Source organism: Antennarius striatus, chromosome 22 (genome assembly GCF_040054535.1).
Source record: "Antennarius striatus isolate MH-2024 chromosome 22, ASM4005453v1, whole genome shotgun sequence".
In the NCBI taxonomy this organism is placed as follows: domain Eukaryota; kingdom Metazoa; phylum Chordata; class Actinopteri; order Lophiiformes; family Antennariidae; genus Antennarius; species Antennarius striatus.
Window position 1 is genome coordinate 5,461,925 of NC_090797.1, and position 21,738 is coordinate 5,483,662.

Consider the following 21,738-nt stretch of genomic DNA (forward strand, 5'->3'; position numbering starts at 1 on the left):
TTCACTGAAAAAAAGAGAGAAATGATCAGAACTAAGGTTAAAGCTTGTAAGGATTGCAGCTGCAAGTGCAGACTGTTTGTGTCTTTACTCAGCAGCCAAAGGATGTGGAAAAGAGGAGGTCAAAGCTCTCCAGCAGGGTTACAGAGGATGCACAGCTCTACCCCACCCGCCCGCCATGTCTAAACGCGACCCAGCTGCGAACACATCTGTTGTCACATAAGTGTGTTTTTGTTTTTGTGGAAAGGGAGAGGTGGTGGGAGGACAGGGAATGCAGGGAAAAAAAATAGGATGTCGGGCAAACTTGTGCAATCTCAACATTTCTTTAACACTCACAGATACACAAAACGAAGGGAAGGAAAACACGAAGGGAATCTGGAAGTCATCCCGTATCACAGAGGGATAGCTTTCATTCACACCAGACGAACTCCCCACACGTGTAACCTTCAGATGTCAACGATGGATACCAGCATCCTCTCTGCTGGTGCTGCTAATTTTTTTCATTTTTTTGTAAGGCATCAGTGACCTTTATTCTGAATTCTGCCTCATTTTCTCTTTCATCTAGTCCTGCTGGAGGTCAGCTCCAGCAGTAGTAGATGAATGAGAAAATCATTTCATATTTATGAAACCATCATGTTCCCTCTAGCTTGACGTCTAATCGAGAGGAGAATGGCTTGTTTTGCATGCACCTCACAGAGCCAGAGGCTCACACCTCATAATGGTTATCACGGTTCCTCAGGCTCTAAAGGAGAGATCAATGCACTGCTTCACCACAGGTCTGACAACCCATAACTCACTCGATATGCATTATTCATCACTGGATCCAGCCTGTTTAAATACGCCCGGCCAGGTAGTTAACCACCGTGAGATAATGCTTCTTCCTGTGTGTGTCAGTAATGGGACTCACAGTGATGGACAGGAGCTTGCCGTAAGTGAGGTGGGCAGGGATGTGGTCAGGCTTGGTCCTGAGGGACTCCTTGTACCAGTGGCCTGCTTCTTCCAGTCTGTTCAGCCTCATGTAGGCCTCTCCTGAAATAGGGCGTAGAGCAGAGGCCGAGGTTGAAGTTTTATGACTATGTTTGTACTATTTATTTCTAGAATACAGCGGTTCCTCCTTAATCGCGGGAGTCACATTTTAAAAATAAACTGTAATAAGCAAAATAAGCGAAAGCGAACGTAGTCAGCTTTATTTTTTACAACTACATGTTTTAAAGCAGTAAGACCCCTCAAAACACACTTTATTTAACATTTTATTTATTAACATTTCATTATTAACATTTTAACACTTTTCTCTATCTTGGTCCCAGTTCCAGTTTTCCCTTTTGTCCTCTCTATCCTGATTTCACTCCCACTCAATCCACTCATTCCTGTTAACTGTGTTGCTGCAGCCACCAGCATCCCATCTCCAACCAGTTGGCCGCTGGATTGTCATTGACGCATCCTACTCTTCAGCTTTCTTGGACTTCGACGTAATTTTTATTTGTTTCCTGGATTTTGCTTGTTTGTCTATTCCTTGCTTGATCTTCTGCCAAACTGTTTTGGGGGTTTGGATGATTAAAACTATGAATGTGGACTTCTCCCCTTGTGTACTGCATTTGGTTCTTAACCACACACATTCTCTCTTGTTTTAAATGCACAGGATGTAGAATACAATGAGCTGTAAAAAACAAACAAAACAAAACAAAAAAAACCTTGCAAAATTGCGCTAAACGAATGTGCGAAACTGAAGCCGCAAAAGGTGAACCACGATATAGCAAGGGACCAATGCATTACCAATTTCTGCAAAAAAAATATATTTTCAGCTCAGCTACAATTTGATCTGAACATAAAATCTCCTTTCACACAGTTTTCAAATTAAAAAAAATATCCATTTCCATTTGCCATGCAGGTAATTTCATGAATTTTAAAAAATGCATTTGTTTTGGCAGTGAAACCAAGTCAACAGCCTTCATGATTTACGTCTGGCAGATCACATTTAGCAATGCTCTTATCTGCTTTGCAGATATAATTTAGTCATGCATACAGTTGGATTAGTATTATTTAAGTCTCCCAACCCTGTGCATAAGAATTTTGCATTAGTGCTGCTTCCGAAAATCAGCTTAATTCTAAGGTGCGGGACAATTAAATTGGCTTACAGTCAGAATCTGAACAGCTATTGTATTTCTATCTAGGAGATTTTGTCTGATCTCAGAAAGAGCTGTTGCTGAGCTTGTGTGGGAAGATGAAATCAGTTTTAATGAAAAAAAATCCCCCACATCCCACTAATGCCCTGATCCGACCCCTCCATCCACCTGTCAAAACACGTCCTGTTCTCATTTAGGAATGTTTCCAGACATCTCTCTGCAATCTCAACCATCGGGATGAGCTTTGAATAACGTAATTAGTGCTACAATAACAATGAGGTGGATTTGATGTATTGCATGGATTAGTTTCAGTCCTCTGTTGGAGAACTCTGCACACACACACTTATGAGCTTATGAGTTGTTGGAATCAAACAGGTGGCTCAAGTCCTCAGAGGGTTTGTTTAGCAATTAGCTCATTTCAGTTTGTTAAACTTCATTTATGGCTCACATAAAATGGAAGAAAAAGATCTAAGCTCGAAGCAATAGATGTACAAGTTGTCAGTAAAGTTCAAGCGTAATTTGTCCAAGACTACTTTTCCTCAAGTACTAAAACGATTATGACGTTCTTCACAATTAATGCAGATTTAATTACATGCAAATGTGACCTCATCCAAATACTCATTAACATTGCAAAGCAATTATTGTTAAAGTAGGCGATTAATAATCAAAGACCAATCAGATTTTCAGACAGAAAAACACTCCGACAGCAACTCACCCATCATGTTGAAAAGACTGTGTGGTGCGAACTGTCGAGGCATTTTCTGAACCGCTTCCTTGTAAATAGACAAGGCTTCCTTTGGGGGACAAAATATTCTTGTTTTTAATGTGCTTCATTATAATACAGGTGCAGTATATAATACGGGATCATGTGCAAACTAGGATCTACTGAGTACGAACAAACCTCCTGTTGGCCCTGTTCGTGAAGCAGCTTGCCCATGTTGTACAAACAACTTGTGACGGAGCTCTTGTGGGCGTGGGGGTCCTTCAGGTTCTCGTCTGGAATGTCGGCGCAAGTCAGAAAAGTGCGTTTGGCCTCCTCCAGGTTGCCCTGGTTCATCAGGATGATGCCTGTGTTCAAGTAGGCCGCTGTGAAAAAGAGGGGATGTGAGGGAGATTTGCAGTTTATTCACTTAGAATTGCAACATATTGATTTTTTTCATTGCAAATGCTGATTAATATGTATATATTAATATATATGTGTGTTCGTGGTAAAATTGTTACAGTGAAATGTAAAAAAACTGAGATCTGGATTTAACACTGCAGAAAATGCGGCTGTACAAAGCGAATTGGGAGAAGATATTAAAAAAAGACATACAACCAAAAGGAGACTGAACAAAGGTCAAAGAAAAATCACCATAAAAATAAGAAATAGATTGGGTTCATGTGCGATTAGGCTCAGGACAAACCGTGGATAACTCATCAACTTGAAAATGCAATCTGGGAACCTCTACTTATAAAATTGTCCTTGGTACACTCAAAGACGGACCCTCATCTTGCATGCGAGCACTGGAGTGTGAGATTGGATCTTGTCACAGTCTAGCTGAAGTAGTCTGAATATGGCCCACGTGACAAAAACATTTATATCAGCATTAAAGTTGGACCCGACGGTGATCCAGTAACAGAGCTCCTGCTGATTCACGCACAATCATAGCTGATAACTCACCCCTGATCACAACCCCTCCAGTATTCGTGCATCATCTACAAAATGAGGCCCTCTTTTACTTACATGCCAGTGTTGGCCTGCTCCCAATGGCCAGTTTGTAATAATGTAGCGCCTCAGAAAAATGCTCATTCTCCTGCAGCAGCAGGCCACTGAGAGATAAGAAGAAATACACAGACTTGAAACACTTCTACATACGGTTAAAATGCTGAACAGAGGATTTTTTCTTGTTATTTTTAATCTGCAGAGGCAAAGAAAACCACACATTAAAGCATGTCAAAGTGACGAGGGATACGAAATGAATACATGGCAAAAAACTAAAAATAAAAAATGCAGCGGCTTCTATATCCCTCACCTAATATACCAATGCTTAACCCCAATATGTCGAACCATCCATCATATTCAAACAGCCATCTCGACTTTAAAGGCTGAAAGCACACATCGTTCGGCTCATTCTCTATGTTGCCTTACCATTTCCTGACACCCGAAACTTGAGAGGGAGCAGAGAAGTGGTGAGAAAAACAGAGTCAGCATGAGGGCGAGAGATATGGGCGAGCTTTGAGGATTTGGTCCCTTTGACACATCGTGTTGCTGGATTGGAAGTTTTTCCTCTCAGGCTCTCACAACTAATGAAATCAGTAGCATAAGGTACCAAGAGCAAACCAGGGACACGCAAAGACATTTCCCTTTCGTATTGCATCATCTCTGCATCTCGCTTTATTCCCTCCTTCTGTGATGATGCATTTCTTTTTTTGGCTTCTATAACATCTTCCTGTCTGTCAGTTTCCATCTTGTTCTGCTGCTGCAAACTCAAAGCGACGGATGACAGGAATCAGAATCTGTCGTGACTTTGCAAACGGGAGGATGGGGGAGCTGACATCTTCAACAACTCACAGGTTATACAACATGTCGGCCATGTTCCCTCGGTGGTGCAGAGCATTTCTGTATGCCTTCTCCGCCTCCACCATCTTGCCCTGGTTCTTCAGTACGTTCCCCAAGTTTCCCCAGGCTATAAAACACATGTCAGTCAAAAGTTGTGCTTTCACAGTTAAGAATACATAATAATAATAATGTTACTGCTGTTAATTTACTAAAATGAGCTGGTATTAGTTAGATGAGTAATATGGAATCACATTGTCTCGATCTGTGCATTCCTCATTAAATGTGACATGACTTCACGGTACTCCAATGAACCTTACCTTTAGCAGGATTTACACCAATCCCAGACTTGTAGAGATTCTCCTCATTGCTCCAGTCCCTGTTTCTCTGAACAGTTCTGAGTCCGTTCAGCAGAACTAGTCCTGTACAGAGACTCAGGAATATAGCCTTGAAGCTTTTAGTCCTCATTCTGACATAGAGGGTTCTTGCACCGGCAGCAACCAGTAAACAAAAGCCTATACTGGGGATGTACAGTACCCTCTCTGCAATTACAAATCCAACATAAAAAAATAGGTTTGTGGCTGGAATGAAAGGTAATGACATGATGCCCAATGAAAATAATACAAGGTTTTCTGTTGGAGGCAGAGACGTCCTTGGAGGGCATTGGTGGAGTCCAGCTAACCCATTCAGGGTGGTCTTTGGTGGCCCCTGGTCAATGTTATGGTTTGTGTCAGGGGCACAGTAGCCATTCCCATTAATGATAGATTTCCCATTAGTGACAAAGGCTTTTCCATTTGTCTCCTTGGGATTGAAGGTGGGGCGCTGAAGTCCGAACACAGCCAGGAGGAATAATCCACCATAAAAGGCAACAGTGTGAAGGTTCCTCCAGTCTGCCACGGAGCGTACCAAGGGCACGGCGTCCATTGACCAATCAAAGCTGAGCTTGTCGGGGCACAGTAGCAGCCAGAAGTTGGCAGCCGGCAGATGGAGGAATGTTAGTGTTCGAATGAGGAATTGTGGTGAGTCAGCTGCAGGGTTGTCAGAGTTGGAGAAGTTGGGAGGCTTATTGCCCATCCAGTAGAGGCGAGCTGACAGCAGAAACACTCCCCAGAACGCCAGCACAGCAAGACTCAGCAAAACACCGAGGTTCTTTTTCTGCGAGAGAGGAGGAAAAAAAAAAACCTTGAAGAAAACACCTAAATCAACATTTCTTAGTCATGTCTCAGAGCACATGGATTTGTTTTCATTTATTAAAGAAGGCTTTTAATACTTATCAAGTTAATGTAAAAGAACGTCCAATCTTTCAGTATGTGCTGTTAGCATTTGATTTACAAATCTTCAAAATACATTATCCCACTCTTAAATAGAAAGAAAAACCACACAATGCAATCTCTAGTATGTTTTTGATAAGTGCCTGGAGCGTAAACCACATTCACGTATAATTGTACAGTTGAGTGTAACACGAGCAGAGCTCTTAAAATTAAAATACACCGTCGCCAGAAACAATACAGCTCTGTTTACATGAAAATAATGAAATATGCCACATTGAAACTGGTGAAGACAGCTCTGCACGGTCACGAACGCTACTTTCAGTCAGCAAAGATGTGGCTGTTACCAAGAAATAATCATTTCTAATGGAACACGTCACATTCAAACTAGAGGATGATTTATTCTTTTGAGATGCCAGGAACATTCCTTTTAAGGGTAATGGGAAAATCCAAAACCAATGAAAAGAGAAAACCCAACAAAATATCAAATATTATTTCTATAATTGAAGATATATTGATAAACCACACTCCCCTCGGTTCTGACCTCGCTACAGTCAACTTTGAGGTAAATTTGCTGCGTGAGAGGCTTTCTCTCAAAAAGTCTTTCCAAGTTGCCTGACAGGGTTGCCGTGAGTGGGACCGTTAATCAGCTTAGGATTCATTGTGTTGGTATGTAGATGTTGTTTATATCTCATAAGAGCATTAATTCTGCAGGTTTTCAGTCACGCAACACCTTTAAACAAGTGTTCATACGATATCCAGTCCCTTTGTAAACTTTAAAAGTTGAACTCCTAAAGAATCCAGATCCAAAGGTGTTGCTGTAAGGCCAATGATGTTTTTTGGGGTTTTTTGCCCCCTTTCTCGTCTTTCAGATGTCTTTAATAGAATATTCCATTTTGGTCTTTTCTGAAATCTATTAGTGACCAAATATGATTCAGTGCTGGGGGGTTTTTTGCCAAAAAAAATGACTACATCTGACTCCATGTGGTTCCTTACACAATAATGAAACCAAAATGTCATACAGTTGTTGAAACAGCCAGCTTGATGCAGTCCTGACCACAAAGTGCTTGTCGTTCATGTTCTCTTTTATCTAATGTACTAAATACAACACAACAACTTGAGTGATGATTACAAAGATTCTGTTCACTTTCTATTTTCTGAGCCCATTTATTATTTTGGCGTAATATGAACTCCACTTGAACTCGTTCTGGTGGAAATCCAACAGCTGCATGTTTATGAACTGTAAATGCTCTAAGTCAACGTGTTATCAAGGTTTATACAACCGATAATCACCACCAGCATGTCTATAATTTAAGTCAGAAGAGCCCTACTTCTTTATTTTCGAAGTGCGTTGATTATAATAATCATTTACACTCTGTATTATCAGCTCTGAACGAATCGCACAAGGCCAGATCCGATCTTTTTTTAAATGCAACGGACCAAAAAAAAAAACAAGATTTCCTTTGTGGCATTTATAAATTTAAGAGTGACTTATTAGCTATTTTACAATGAAAATGCAAGAGTGATTTCAAGTGTTCGCTTTCAAGAGCTGTGATGGCAAACACAAGTTATCTATGATGAGGATTAGAATAAGAGGGTTAGCCCTGACTTGCCTTGACCTGTTGGCCCTGGTTGATTTCACCCGATCTGAAATGGAAAAGCGCATTTAGCTGAGGTAGGAAGCCGCAAGCGCCGCTAGTTACCGAGAGCCGGCTGTCAATGGGAAGATGGAAAGGAGCGGTTCAAGGAGTTCGATACTTGGTAGTAAGGAAGTGATGGTGGGAAAAAAAAAATTGGATATTGATTTGAATCCTGAAAGCTGGTGCACAATGGATGAAAAGCAGAGCATTTCACACAAAAAGAGCACTGAGCTCATTGATGGATGAACCCCTGTTGGCTGTCAAGGGAAGAAAATGTCTGAGAAATCCAATTCCGGTTGCCATCAGAAGATAAGCCAATTCCAGTAAGAGAGTCATTTGTGGCATTTAGGTGAATGAGCTTGATTTTATCCTTCGCTGCCTTGTCTATTTCTAAATCGTTCCTTAATTGACTCCATGATCAATAACGCACTCACAACTCACAAATTGCCAGGATTCGACAGCCTTACAACTGGCATGTTTTGGGGGGCAACGGTTTACAGATTGGTTACTGAAGCATCCACGAAATGGAAGTATTGTTGTTTTTATATCCCTGGAGGAAGGAAACCAGTCAGTCTGTCTGACCTTTGCTCTCCGATCAGCAGCCTCTTCTTTGGTTTGTGCAAAATAGATCTTCAATAATTCAACATCGCCCTTTCCCATCTGTTTCACTTCCTACTCAGTTGCATCCTCTAATTGCTCTGAAATGCCATCTTACCTCTCGATTTAGCTGTTGATTTATTGACTTTCCAGACAATAGCAGCTTGTACTGTCATTCTGTGCCCAAAGAAACATCGGCAGTGTGCTGTCTTGATGAATGAAGCTATTTTACACTTTTGTTAAAAAGAAGAAAGCACTCAGAGAGTATTAAACTCAATTTAACGGGCTATTTGCTATTATCTCTGCTACTTATTGGAGGTAGTGTCATGACTTTGTGCGTCTCCTTAATATACTGTATATCTTAATGACCAGACCAGGGTAATGTTCTACATCTCACTCCACATAATGATGGAACATTGGTGAATTTAAAGAGGACATAGAACAATTGTCCTATTTGGATTTTAACGATATTGATTTCGTTTCATTCGCTCTCAAGCTTATTTTGTCTTTGAATTTATTTCCTTTGTTTCCCTTTTCTTAACAGCATGTGCAAAAAAGAAGAAAATTCACTGAAACTGTCATCAAACTGGCGAGACAGAATTAACCTAACCATAACCGTAACCCTCTGGGAGTGCTTCTCCCCCTGAGTGGAGAACGAGGTAACCACTACGTAATCGAGAATGGAAGTGATATGGTGTCTTAGTATTGCTTTACACGTATGCAAAACATTACTGTTATTCGTCATGACTCTTTTGCTTGCAAAAGTTGACGTCTTTTTTGAGTTCAGTGTACCAAAAAAAAGCAGAGTAGGGAAGGGTCCTCTTTGCGGTGCAACGATGTGATTAATTAACCGTTTCTACATACTGTATATCACAATGTTTTAAAGTTGTTCTTGTAATTTTCACTGTTTAACTCAAATTCCCTGGGAAATGGTTCTGGCTACGACTGGCTGGTCGTCATGAGATTTGTGTATCCACGGAGGATGGATGGCGTAATCCCCTGCCAACTGTGGAGCGTAACACCCCACTTGCTCCAAGCCTTTGAACTTAACACATTTCCACAATCTTCTCCAATTTGGATCCTCATTTGGAAACAGACTGTCAATTATTTTCGATTTCCTTCCACCACTTTATTTTATCTTTCATTTTATTATCATTCCTGAATGAAATCGCCCGTCATTCTCCCGCCCCGTTTCTCTCTTTCAACAGGTATTTATGCAGTGTTTACTTCTCAAATCATCATCTTTAAACAACCCCATTCATTATGACATGTCTTTTATGAATCCCAGAAGGGTGAGGTTTTCTTGTTGACACTGAGACGTGGAGTGTTCGAAACAAGTCTGAAGAGGCAGCGGGACACAGCTGACTTCGCGTGAGCACTGTTTAACAATGGCGAGCGCTGATGCGAGACAGCAGGGAATCAATCCTCTTGACATTTCTTCTTAAAGTCACGTCAAATTTAAATGGCTCGTAACTTTTTCCAGAGCTCCGGGCCGATCGTGCACATTTCAGACGTTTTGTTACTGTTGTCCAGAATCTTTTTTCCTCATTCCAGGTTTTTCCAAGAGATCAGTGTCATGCCAACTGTAAAGTTTAATCACTCTTTAAAAGATTACCATAATATTAAAGGCTTAGTTTGCCAAACGGGTAATATTTTAAGTTAAAGTTGAGATTGGAGCTACTACGTCTTCGTGTGGAGCAAATGTCTCTCAGTCACAGTGATTACAAAAAACCTTCAAATATTTAGATAATGTCAAGTCCAACAGAGCTCATAGTTGATGCATCACCGCTGAAATGCTAAACTTTGATGAAAGGTACAATTAGGCATGCGTCCAGTTCTTTTCACTGCCCTTCTAATGTGCTCTGGATTCTGCTGACTTGGCACAACTGAGCCAAGTCATCACAGCAGCACTACGCCTGGTATTGAGAGGACTGACTTTGATAGAGTGACCTAATTACCCTACATTTCTCTCCGTGAAAGCCCTTCTGCTGCTGGCACGGAGACCCGTAATGGGATGGGTCACAGGTTGACGCATCGCACGCTGTCCACCAGTTGATAAACTTAACTTGACAATGACAGAGCGTCCTGTCAGAGAGAAGTTGGGGCATCAGTCTGAAACAGCTTTAAGCACGGAGCTTCTTGATGCCGCTGATGTTTTGCATCTGATTTAGTTTTGTTGGCCCCATTTCATACTTACTTTAAAGACTTTCAACAGTTGACTTGTGCTGATTTAAATGCATGTTCCAGGCGTCAAGCCAAAATCACTCCAACAGATTTCTTTCAGTTCTTAATTGGCAAGTTTTTAGGCCCAGTTTACAATCAGTACTTAAAATGTCTTGTATCAGGATGAAGTCTGTGTTTAAATTTAAGATTTGAGTTATGACACACATAAGATTGCTTATCTGATTTTTTTATGCTACATGCAAATCAGTTGTGGTCCTATTCCATCCCAAAGGTTAGTGGTAAGGTACCAGATCCTGTCTTTGGAATAAAGAAAATGCGCACTTTACCATTTTAGGTACAGCAATAACAGCTAGGCTGACAGCCATTCAAATCGTCCAACAGTTAAAGTGATCAGGGATTAAATAATGGCCTCAGTTTCATTGTAATTTCAGGTACATTGCAATAAAATATTCACTTATATAGAGAGACTGAATAAGACTCAAAAGTACGTACAGTATTCATCCTCTCTGGATGCTTAACTGCATTTTCAATATCGAGGTAGAGTCTCAGTGTGAATGTCTTTGCTTATTGGTTTCATTGGCATCAAAAATTGCTTCTTTATTTCTGTCCTACGGTGTTAACGGCTGTAGTAATCTTGTAAAGATGGGGGTCATTTTTTGGTTGATTACCGTTCAAGATGAAGGAAGCCATTTACAAAGAATTTATGCAAAGAAGACGCACTGCAGATAAGACAGACCGTTCTATACTGAGGTTCAGTGGCTAAATGCGCTGCTTTTGTCATTATCCATGAAAGCAAGGTAAATGAAAATATACCAGAAGAACGCGCCACAGAGATGTGTCCTTTTGTCGTCAAACGCCTCTCTGTAATTTATATAACATGAATCAATGCAGTTGAGACCAACAAGGAGGATGGGGAGGAGCAGGGGGAGGAGAAGGAGGAGGAGTCTGTTACACTTAAATCGCAATAACACGATCATCACTCTATTGTGTGGGCCTGAACGCTTTCTCATCTTTCATTTGACTCCAGGTGCAGACGAAAAAGTTTCTGTAAGAAAATCCAAAAAGGTGTGAACAAGCAGGATTAAGGAGAGGGGGAAAAACATTCCTCCCTTCTAATCCAGCCTTTATTTCCACTTGCGGGGGTGTATTTGATTTTACGCCTACTGTACGATGTCCCTGAATGTTTGAATCAGTGACATCTTTGTTGTTCGGTCCAACAAAGACTTCAGATGCTTTTCTCACCAGCTTTAACAGTTTCAATGCACACAGATCTCTGACTTTTCCTACGACCGACAGAAGCAAACTTTTTTTTTAAAGGCCTTTTAATACCGTTGAACTTTATTCTACAAAACAGTTTGTTTCATTCACTGAACAAATAATTCATGTTTCATGATATCGTCGTATGAAACCCATTCCACTTTCTTAATAGGCCGCTGTGCTGACACGTCTTCCTTCCTCTCCATCAATCACTTTCCAACTCTCCCTCTGTCCCACCTTGTCTCATTTGAAATCTCATCTTAGACTGATTAGGGACCTAATAGGATGAGAAATGGAGTGCTGGCTGAAGCACATCTGCTTCCTCTGCTGCACTGCAGTCAATTTGCATTTCCTCATTGTTTGTGGCGGGTGCGAGGCGGCGGTCAACATGATGAAGAAGATTTTTCAATCTTTTCCACGTCATTGTGGAGGAAATGGAACATTTTTGATTGAATGGAAAGTACCTCATGCTGCATTCTCCATCAGGAGTCCTCCATACGTCGCAGATTGTTACCGTGTCTCAGTCACAGAATGCGATACAAGGAGGAGCCAAGATTCCCAAAGTGCTTTTAAAGCAAAGTAGGTGAGAAAGACCAAGAACAGATAAAGGACAGGAAGTGAGAGCATAGTTTCCCTCAATCTCACTTATTCTCTCTCCGTATCCCACCCCCTTTTGTGTTCCCATGCGTCTCGAGACGTCTGGCTCGTAATGGAGGAAACGACTGCCCCCGTGGCTGGCCCTGCTACAGAACAAGCTCCCTGCCAAGATAACTGTGACTGGGGCACTAGAGGCGGGCATTGCCAGAGTGATAAATGAGCCAGATGTGCTGCACGGTGTCTGGCGGTTGGCGACGGGGGCCAGACGGTCTGGCACAGGGACGCTGGCCAGCGCTATTGTGTCTGCAAAGAGAGGCGGAGGCGGCTGGTGATGCCCTTGCTCTCCGGTGTGATGAATTCAAAAGGAATTGGGATTTTCTGAGCTTCTGACAGGAGCCGAAGATGACGAAATCATATAGACCATGATGCAACACAAGAACAAAGTGCCGCTCAGTGTTTCATATTGAGGTTTCATTTTCAAAGCTCTTTTTATCCTGTCTTTTTTTTTTCTTCATACATGAACAGAAGAAAAAAAAAAACAAGAATCCTAATAATACAACTTAACTAGAAAGTACAGTCAAAATATTTTTTCACTGTGTTCTTGGTCATTTTGGTATTTTTCCACTTACTTTTTTTTTTCTTTAGATGTCATCATAAAGGTGGAGAATTTATTGTAACACCATGGCACACGTGGAACCGAGCACTGAGAGGCAACTGCGTCCAGATCAAGTAAGAACAAACAAAAACCCTCAAGAAATCATCACCGAAATCATCACCCAAGGACAAAATAAGCGATTAAAAAAAAAGTATTAAAAAAAAATTAAAAAGAGCAAAACAGGAGCATTACTGGTGTCCCTTAAATCATTTCTGCTCACAGAGGAGTATTAAATTTAAAAAAAAGACATAAAAAACCCAGGTCCAGTGGCTGTAAGTGGTTGGAAATGTTAAAAGGCCTTTAATTTAATGTGCTAGAGTCATGAAAGTAGCTGTCCAATTTCAAGAAGAGTCAATAAATTACAAATGCAAAGCCTACTGTGCATTTCACTTCAATATTTCTTAATATCTTACTTGAATTAACAAAGAATATTAAATGTGAGTGAACTAAATATGCTTTTTACATGTATGCCAATAGCTTGCTTCTTGTCAAATTGATAAACCTTTATCATATAATATTACTATGATACAATATTACCAGAGACATAAAAATAAAATAAAAATAAAATAAATAAACCTTGATCTACGGTTGCCTCATATCAAATGTTTTAGCCCAAAAGCAACAAAATTGAAAGAAATCTATTCATAGGTCATTACAACAATTTCCAATTGTTTAATTAAGACCTCATATGGAGCATCACACTTTTCTCTGTTGCTGCGCTATTCTAACAAGATTTAGCAGCTTTCCAGAAAAACTGGTTGCAATGGACAGGTGTCATTTTACATCGGCTAACGTGCTAAAATTATGAAAGTACATATAGGTTAGTCCCTCCTGCAAAGCTCTGCAAAGAAAAACCATAATTTTTTCAATCCCATCTCCCTGGACCACTCACCACAAGTGCTCTAATAACCATTGTGGGTTATTATGCTGCCAGAAACGACTGCTGTAGAAGTTGCCCCAGAGGCACCATAAACCTTCACATGTAAGCAGGACGTGTCTTCATTGGGATGCGGTAAATAAGACAGCCACGCAAAAGTCTGCAGGCATCTGTGTGCGGTAGAAACTTTCAGAGGGCATCTGTGATGTACTACACAAGGTTACATCACAAACTCTGCAACAAATCAACAAACTGTATTTATAGATGTTTTCAGAGCCAGACTGCCCTTGCTCTGTAAACCCAAGGGGAATTTTTATTACGCTAGTTGTGCATTTTATGAGCACATCATGCTGGCTATGGAGCAGTTTGTCTAATCAAATGTAGAGAGCCTGTGAGAGAAAGTTTTCCAGTCAAACACTGATTCCCATAAACAGATTAGTCATTGGGTTAAAGCCCTGCAAAGGAAGCGTTGTGTGTATGTTCAAGAAGGCCGTTGTTCTGCACATACCTTTTTGTCACCTTAAATTACAAAAAAACAAAAAACAACGCTCCCTGAAAATGGATGATCGTTTTCCTGAAACAAGCACGCACATAATGTGCATCTATTTATTGACGCAAGGCAAAGTTACAGGGAAGTGGAAAACTTCCCTCCTTCGCTCATAGTTTCCTCCCCGTTTAGCGGATGACAAATGAGAAGAGCTGTTTGTGCAAAGGTAAACAGCTTTCCTAATTACACTCCTCATGAAAAGAAAACAGCGTACAGCACAAACAATGTCAACACACACACACACACATACACACCAAACTTAATCCACCATGCAGGAACCATTAAATGCTTGGATGAGGTTTGGCTCTGAGGGAAGGAAGAGGAAACTGGATATGAAGGGAAGACAGGAGCCAAGGAACACACCGGCCCCCGTGGCATGAGATAATTTACCTTTCCGACCAGCAGGAGAAGCGCCTGACGAAACCGGAGGCTCTGGAACACGAAGACGTCGTAAACGGCCGACACAGCCAGCACCGTCACTCCCTGCTCCTTCCACATCATGCTGGCAGCCGCGCACCACAGGCTGCCCAGCATCCAACCCCAGCACCAGGTCGGGAACGTCCCGCGTGAGTCCCCCCGAAGTCCACAGTGTCGCATGTAGCAGAGAAGAGAAAGCAAGAAGAAGAAAGCGGCGCCGACATCCGCCCTTCCGACCACACCGGCGACTGCTTCGGTGTGGATTGGGTGGGAAGCAAAAAGGAGGCCTGCTAGGAGACTCCACGGCCCTCCGCCGAGAAGGGGGCGACTGAAGGCCGTGAAGAGGGCGGTGACCAGGCCGTGCAGGGCCAGGTTGAGCAGGTGGTAGCCCCAAGGACGCAGGCCATGCAGGGTGTAGTTGAGGCGGAAAGACAGGGTGCAGAGCGGACGGAAGGACTTGTGGCTGCCGCTGTGGGTGAGCAGGGTGCCCCAGAAGTCGTCATACAGGATGTTGGTCCACGGGGTCTCAGGGAGAAGATCCTGGTTGGTCTTGATGGCTCGGCTATAAAAAAAACCCAAGAAGAAGAATTCATTATTTTAAGTTTTTATTTTGCTTTGGGTGTTTTTGTTTTTTTTTACATTTTTCTCTGTGATATTAAAAAAAAATCAATTCCTTTCCAGTTTAGTTTACTGATAGATTTATATATTTAAATACACAGAAGAGGGATTTTTTTTTGGACATTCTTTAACATGCTAAAATGGGTTCTTTTCGTCAATTTCAGTAGACATAAATTACTCAACATGTTTTCATGGAACTTTGAAGAGTGACTCATGAGCCAAAGATGGAGCTTAGAGTAGTCTCACTTTCTTTCACACAGCAAGAACCCTCAGGGCAGATTCTCTGATGACACATTGGAATGTGGGTTAACTTTAATCAGAAGGGATTGTTGGATCTTGTCGGTGGCATGCATAATAATTTTTGTTTGTCATCTCAGTACAAATTAGGAGGAAAAAGCAAAAGCAAATCCCAACATATCTTTGTCTCTGAAGGTGATTTAAAAATGTAAGAATTTTGATGGACATTCCTAGAAAAAAGGGAAAAATCCTCCTGCATCCTGAGGCAACTACTGGATGTAAAGCATACGGTAATATGTTTTCCACTTCGCTGATGATTCAGTCATACATGAAATTTAATAGACAAATGCAATGAACGGGCCAGTGTGTGTGCAACCGAATCTAAAAACACATGTGCATTGTTGCCCATATGTCACAGGTAGCTGCTCACACACACACAAACACAAGGGTAGGTGTTTTCACACCCCCTGGGGCTGTTGTGAATTCTGGGTAATTACGGGATCATTACTGGTGCACAAACAGACTGAAACAAATGACTTCCACCAAAGGGGTTAGGAGGGATAAATTAAAGATACATTGACTCAAAGCTGAGCTGGAGATGGAAAGAATTGTTAAAAAAAATATCTTAAAATGTAACATTTGATCAAAAGAAAAGCTGGCAAATATCTCACACACTGCCGGCCAATAATAAGAATCTCTTGGTGATTTTTTTTTCCTGAACTCTATGTAGAAAACTAACACCAACACATCAAAGCAGAGGAAAGGTCACAAGGTTAACACCAGTGTTTCCTGTGCATTGTTAATATCTGAGGCTCAGTTTAAATCTCTACAATGTGGACATTCTTTTTTTTTTCCTGAAGCCTATTTGACCAATAAACAGTGGGGACTGCTTGGATCATATCAGTTAGAAGATAAGTGGGTGAATGTTGCATTGTTATGTTTTATATCCAGATGAAAAAAAGTCTTTATAAACCAATAAACATCATTGAAACTTAAAAAAATGTTCATTTTTCAATTAAAAGACGTTAAATTGGATGTTTCATTTGTAATCTTTGGAAAATGTGTGGTTTTTTTGCAAGAGCTGTGTGACGTGTTCGCCCTGTTTTCAACCACAACCTTCCACAAAACAATAAGATATCTCTCAAAGATAACTAATTAAAATTTGAGAATTTGAGTTTCTCTGCTAAAGCAAGCAGAAAAAAACATTCTAGCACGCTGGTGTTATTTTGCCGTGGGCCTAATTGACATTTCACATGACACCTTTTTGGATTGTTGTATACCAATGCTGAAAACACACTTCGCACCCATGTATGTAATGACTGTAAAAATGATTCATCAGAAAATTAATTTGTAGACACAACAGAAAGACCATGTGCACCAAAGAAAAAATGGCTTTAAATGTATAATAAATGCTGAAACACTGAGCTCAATAATAAGAACGCATAGCTTCACAGGTACTACTGTGTATATTAGTAAGGTGTTGCATGAGATGTAAGGATTATTGGAGAGCTGAGGGCCATAAAGATTGTGTTTCCAGGATTTAATCACTTGCCTATATGTAATCTTTTGTCTCTCGGCCTAATCACGATTATTTACCGTTTCTGCACTTGTGTATGTCGCACCAAAGCAGAGGCCAGTTGAGGACTTCCTTTGTCCGATGGTTGTAACTTTAGTGCCGAGCGCATAACAAAGAGGGAGGGAGAGAATGAGGGGAGATGGAGCGGGCAGCCTGTGCAGCATGAGAACAGGCGAGGTAAAAAGGGAAAGACTGATAATGAGGAGAAAAAAAAAGGAAAGTAGAAAGGCACAGATGGCACATTAACCTGCAAGTCTGGCATTGGAGAAATAAATCGCTCGATGTGTTAAACTTAACTTGAATTTTTTTTTTTTCCCTCCGAGATTACGGCCCTGTCATCGAGCGAGCAGTATCGTAAATTTCTCTGTTTTCCCAGGATTGTTTTTCTCAGGCTCTGAGCTGCAACAAGCTACAGTGGAACCTTTCACTTGTCTGATATTTCTAACGACATTAAATCACTCAGTTCACTTCTTTTCCCGCCGTTTGTCCACAGCGAGATATTATTTATTGAATGTTTTACAGTCCCAGATTAGAGTGCTATAAACTTATATTGAAATGTCATGATTATAAACATTCATAATATACTGATGATTCATGTTCCATTAATGTCAATTCTACAGCGTCTCATGGAAGCACACCAGCATAGCCGAGACAAAGCAAATAGCACGCCCACTAAAATCTGCATGCTTTCTATTGTTTTCCCCTCCTCAGCCAATAAAAAGGCACGCCATCACAATCCGAACATGGCTGGATTCGCCCTCACCCTGCTCCTTCGTGTCCCTTGGCCTTGGCTGTTGGATCTCAATACTCTGTGGTGATAAATAATTTAAATATTCAAATCAGCGCCAACCGCTCATCTCCCTCCCTTCTCCTGCCCGCCACTGGAGGATGAAAAGAATGCATTAGCCATGAGGGTTCTGGATTGGGTTGAAAGCGCTAGTGTGGTGTGTGTGTGTGTGTGTGTGTGTGTGTGTGTGTGCGCGCCTATAAGGGCTAACGGAATAAATAGGTAGGTGCAAAGATGTCCGTCTTTGTGTTTGTGAGTGTGTGCACATGTGTGAGAGTGTGCGCTGATGGCTTCATTGAGACCTGTCGCCGCGGCAGCACAGATAGAGTGGTCTCCCGGAGTGATTGCTCTTACAGAAGGGGGTCTTTTGTATTCAGCCACCGTATGTGGGGCAGGCAGGCATGCTGTGGGGCACTCTATTCACAATCCTCAAAGTACAGGACGGGTTTGGTCTTTTCAATTTTCTTCTTTTTGTGTGGGGGGAGGTAAATTCAGAGGGATTTCCATTAAGGGTTGAAAAGAGACATTAGGGTTTGGGGCAAGAATTTTTTTTTTTTTTTTTTTGTATGCGTGTGTAATTGGGTGAGGTCTTCTTTCACCTGTCCACTGGTTTTATTGAAGAGAAAATGCTATGTGTCTTTTCTATATGCAAATGCTGCACTCCACCGCCTCCACAAGCAGTGATCTCACCAACAGGGATTTGCCTTCTAGCGCGCCGAGGCCGCATACAGATGTACGCTCGGCTTTTTTTTTTTTTTTTTTTTGGACACGGTCGGCAAAAACACATCGAACGCACAACAAAAAATACACATTGGCAGATCCCTGATGAGGTGAAACCAAGTAAAAGCTGCTACTCACGTCAGTCACACAGGAGCTGAAGTGGAAAATGAGAAAGAGTCACACCCAGGTTATTTTTAATGACTTTTTAATTCAAGGGGGAACTGGAAGCACTGCAAAAATAACACCAAGTACCTACAGATATTTCAACACTGTAGAGCTTTTACTGCACGTCAGCAATTAAGAGCTGTTGGCCAGTCATCTGACGGGATACTCAGGTTGGGTATTTTCATCTTGTCACCTGCATACTGTGGGTACACCCTCTTTTATTCTGTTTTAAGTTTCCTTATGGAGATTATTTAATATTAAAGCCACCCTTATGAATTTAATATTCAATGTTTCAAAGCTCACAGCATGTGTCCCAGCACACCTACATAGCATTTTTTTTTCCAATTATTTAAATTGTGCTTTATTTGGATTAATTTTTTGCTAGCTTGTTCTTTACAGCAATTGGCAATTACGACCAGCGTCTGTAAATCAGAGCGATTGTACAACACCGTTAAAAAAAAACGTGCACCTATGGAGATCGATCCTAAATTGGTTACTCCGTATCTCTACTGATGGTCCTAAACGCTGTATGTTTTGTATTATACAACCACATGCATACGAGCGGCTCCATTTGCACATGTTGACATGAGTGATTCTAACCCATTGATACTAATCAATATTAATATAATATTAATGTTAGAGTATCTATTCAAAACACGGTACCAGCAAAACGCGACCACATAATGAATGCAAATCTGTCTCTCTGAAGACACCAGTGCAAAACACCATTGCACTGTTTTAATAAGCCCTCTTGCTTCTTCACAAATTGCATACAATTATCTACCCTGTGCTACAGCTACGTTTTCTATTACTAGCTCGAGGCTTGATTCCTCAGTTAGGAACCACAACCTGTGGAGAAAAAAAAACAAAAAAGTTTAACTGCATCCTCCAAAAGTTCAGTTTACAGATTTTAGACAAGTTTGTGCAAACAGCGCAATCATCATTATCCCACTCCCACTGTGGTCTGAGCGAGTAAATCTACCTTCGGTTTAAATGTTTTCACATCCTCTATTAAAAGAACAACATTAACCGTGTTGCAAAACAACATAGTTGAGTTTCTTTTAAATATTTGGGCTCCCATCCAGCCTGTCTGTCTCCATCATGTGTACCGGCCAGCCATCTTCATTCCACTAATAAACATCCGCAGGATAAACTACCGTCATTTAGCATAATAAGGACTGAAGTAGAACCCTTTGCAGCAGAGTACATCCTCACGATTCCTGCTGGTTGTAATGGGATGGATTCCTCAGTCATCTTGAGAGCAGATTTTATTATACAGATTTTACTGCTTTATTTGTTCAATTTCTTTTATTAACTATGTCTTTCTGTCCACCCACATGCTTGCAAATCTTCATCCACTCTATTTTAATATCTACAGTCTATTAAGATTTAATATTATCAAATCCATACACTCTTGTAACTTGTATTTTCTTAATTTCCAGTCCTTTATCTTTTCTGTATTCAATTATATCTCATCTGAACCGGTCTACTTTGGTCCGAGTGTGTGTTCAGTTAACCTTCTCCAGCCAGGATCTATAGAATTTCTTCTTATTGAGTAATCTGAGAGCTAATTACACATTGGCGTAGAGCTGCAGCATAGTGACATATTCACACAGTGGCCGAAGTAAACTCACTGATGCAGTTTGATTACATGAGAGGTTTGGGAAAACCTCCGGGTTAATTATCAGATCTGATTACCAGAATGTATCAATTGTCTAGTTACCAATAAATTAAATTAATTATAAGAATACCAGTTTCTAGAAATTAGTAACAAAAAGTTAGTATCACTCAACTACATCAAAGCTGAGAACTTAAACAGTATTTAAGGAAATTGTACTTGTGTGAACATTTGCTTTTCTGTTTCAAACATCATTGCATGCTCATGGTGTTATATTTTTAGACACAACACTTCACATTCAGCTTCGCTAATTTTTCAATTCTGGTTTTGTAGCTCTATCAACGCATATTTGAGTCTAGAATCATGGTAAGGAATGTGCTGTAAATCAGTTATTTAAAGCCATCCATCCATCCCTCTGTTCATCCCGTTTATCCCAGCTAATCTGTAAACATGATGCATTCAGGGACCCGACTATTTACTGACAGTAAATTAAATTACTTGATTTGATATAAACAGTCAAATCGATGTTCACTAGAATATGAGACATTCATTATTGACTTCACGACTGAGACAATGTGTAATTGTGGTGGGGTGTTGGGGGTCCGGATCACTTCTGTGTTAATCCAATACTAACAGGATTAGAAAGAGATCATAGAGTGCATAGAGTTCCTGTGACATGCAAGAAGGTCGGGGTTCAACTGCTAATCTGATCCAGGGTTGTGCCATATAGCATGTGTTCAAAGCTCCATACTCATGCATGTAGAATGACACCATATGTTATCTATATGAAAGTGTCCTCATTTCATGTGGTGTTACAGTTGGCAGGAAAGCACCGTTCACGGCTGCTCCTAGCTCACGCTGCAGCTGCTGGAGGATAAAAATCCAATAAATTTTACCTCAGCGGTCACTCCAGAGAGAAGCGCATCAAACCGCGCCACGAGACAGCTGAACACGCCATGATGTTCTGGTCTCTTTTTTTTTTTCTTTCCCATTTATCCCATAGGTGTCTGCCCATCCATCACAATGCAAGGTTGAACGATCATGTGTAAAGCCATTACACTGGCTGCCTGGGCCCGAGTGATTCATTCATTGGCTGATTATCAGCTGCTATAATCCTGTCAGTATGTGGCCACATACACCACAGATGGTGGCGAAGATGAAAGAGGAATTGTGGGAGAGAAAGACACTACAACCATATCCTAAATAAAATTCTTCCAACCTTTATTAAGAATAATCTCCTTATTTAAATTTTTCTATTTTCTTTTCATATATAAAATCCACAATAAGATTATATATCTTTCTGATAATCCCCATTTTGA

The 21,738-nt window shown here is 40.9% G+C and overlaps 1 protein-coding gene across 1 annotated transcript in view; it reads right to left on the reverse strand.

The window, feature by feature from the left end:
• The window catches only part of LOC137589410 (protein O-mannosyl-transferase TMTC2-like), a 48,905-nt gene that overhangs the window by 9,928 nt on the left and 17,239 nt on the right, over positions 1-21,738 (reverse strand). The window contains exons 2-8 of the mRNA XM_068307159.1: positions 14,672-15,260; positions 4,980-5,814; positions 4,675-4,789; positions 3,847-3,932; positions 3,022-3,206; positions 2,836-2,914; positions 905-1,026 (exon numbers count right to left, since the gene is read on the reverse strand). Of these exons, the coding sequence (XP_068163260.1) occupies positions 905-1,026; positions 2,836-2,914; positions 3,022-3,206; positions 3,847-3,932; positions 4,675-4,789; positions 4,980-5,814; positions 14,672-15,260 (2,011 nt within the window). The remainder of the gene's footprint in view (positions 1-904; positions 1,027-2,835; positions 2,915-3,021; positions 3,207-3,846; positions 3,933-4,674; positions 4,790-4,979; positions 5,815-14,671; positions 15,261-21,738) is intronic.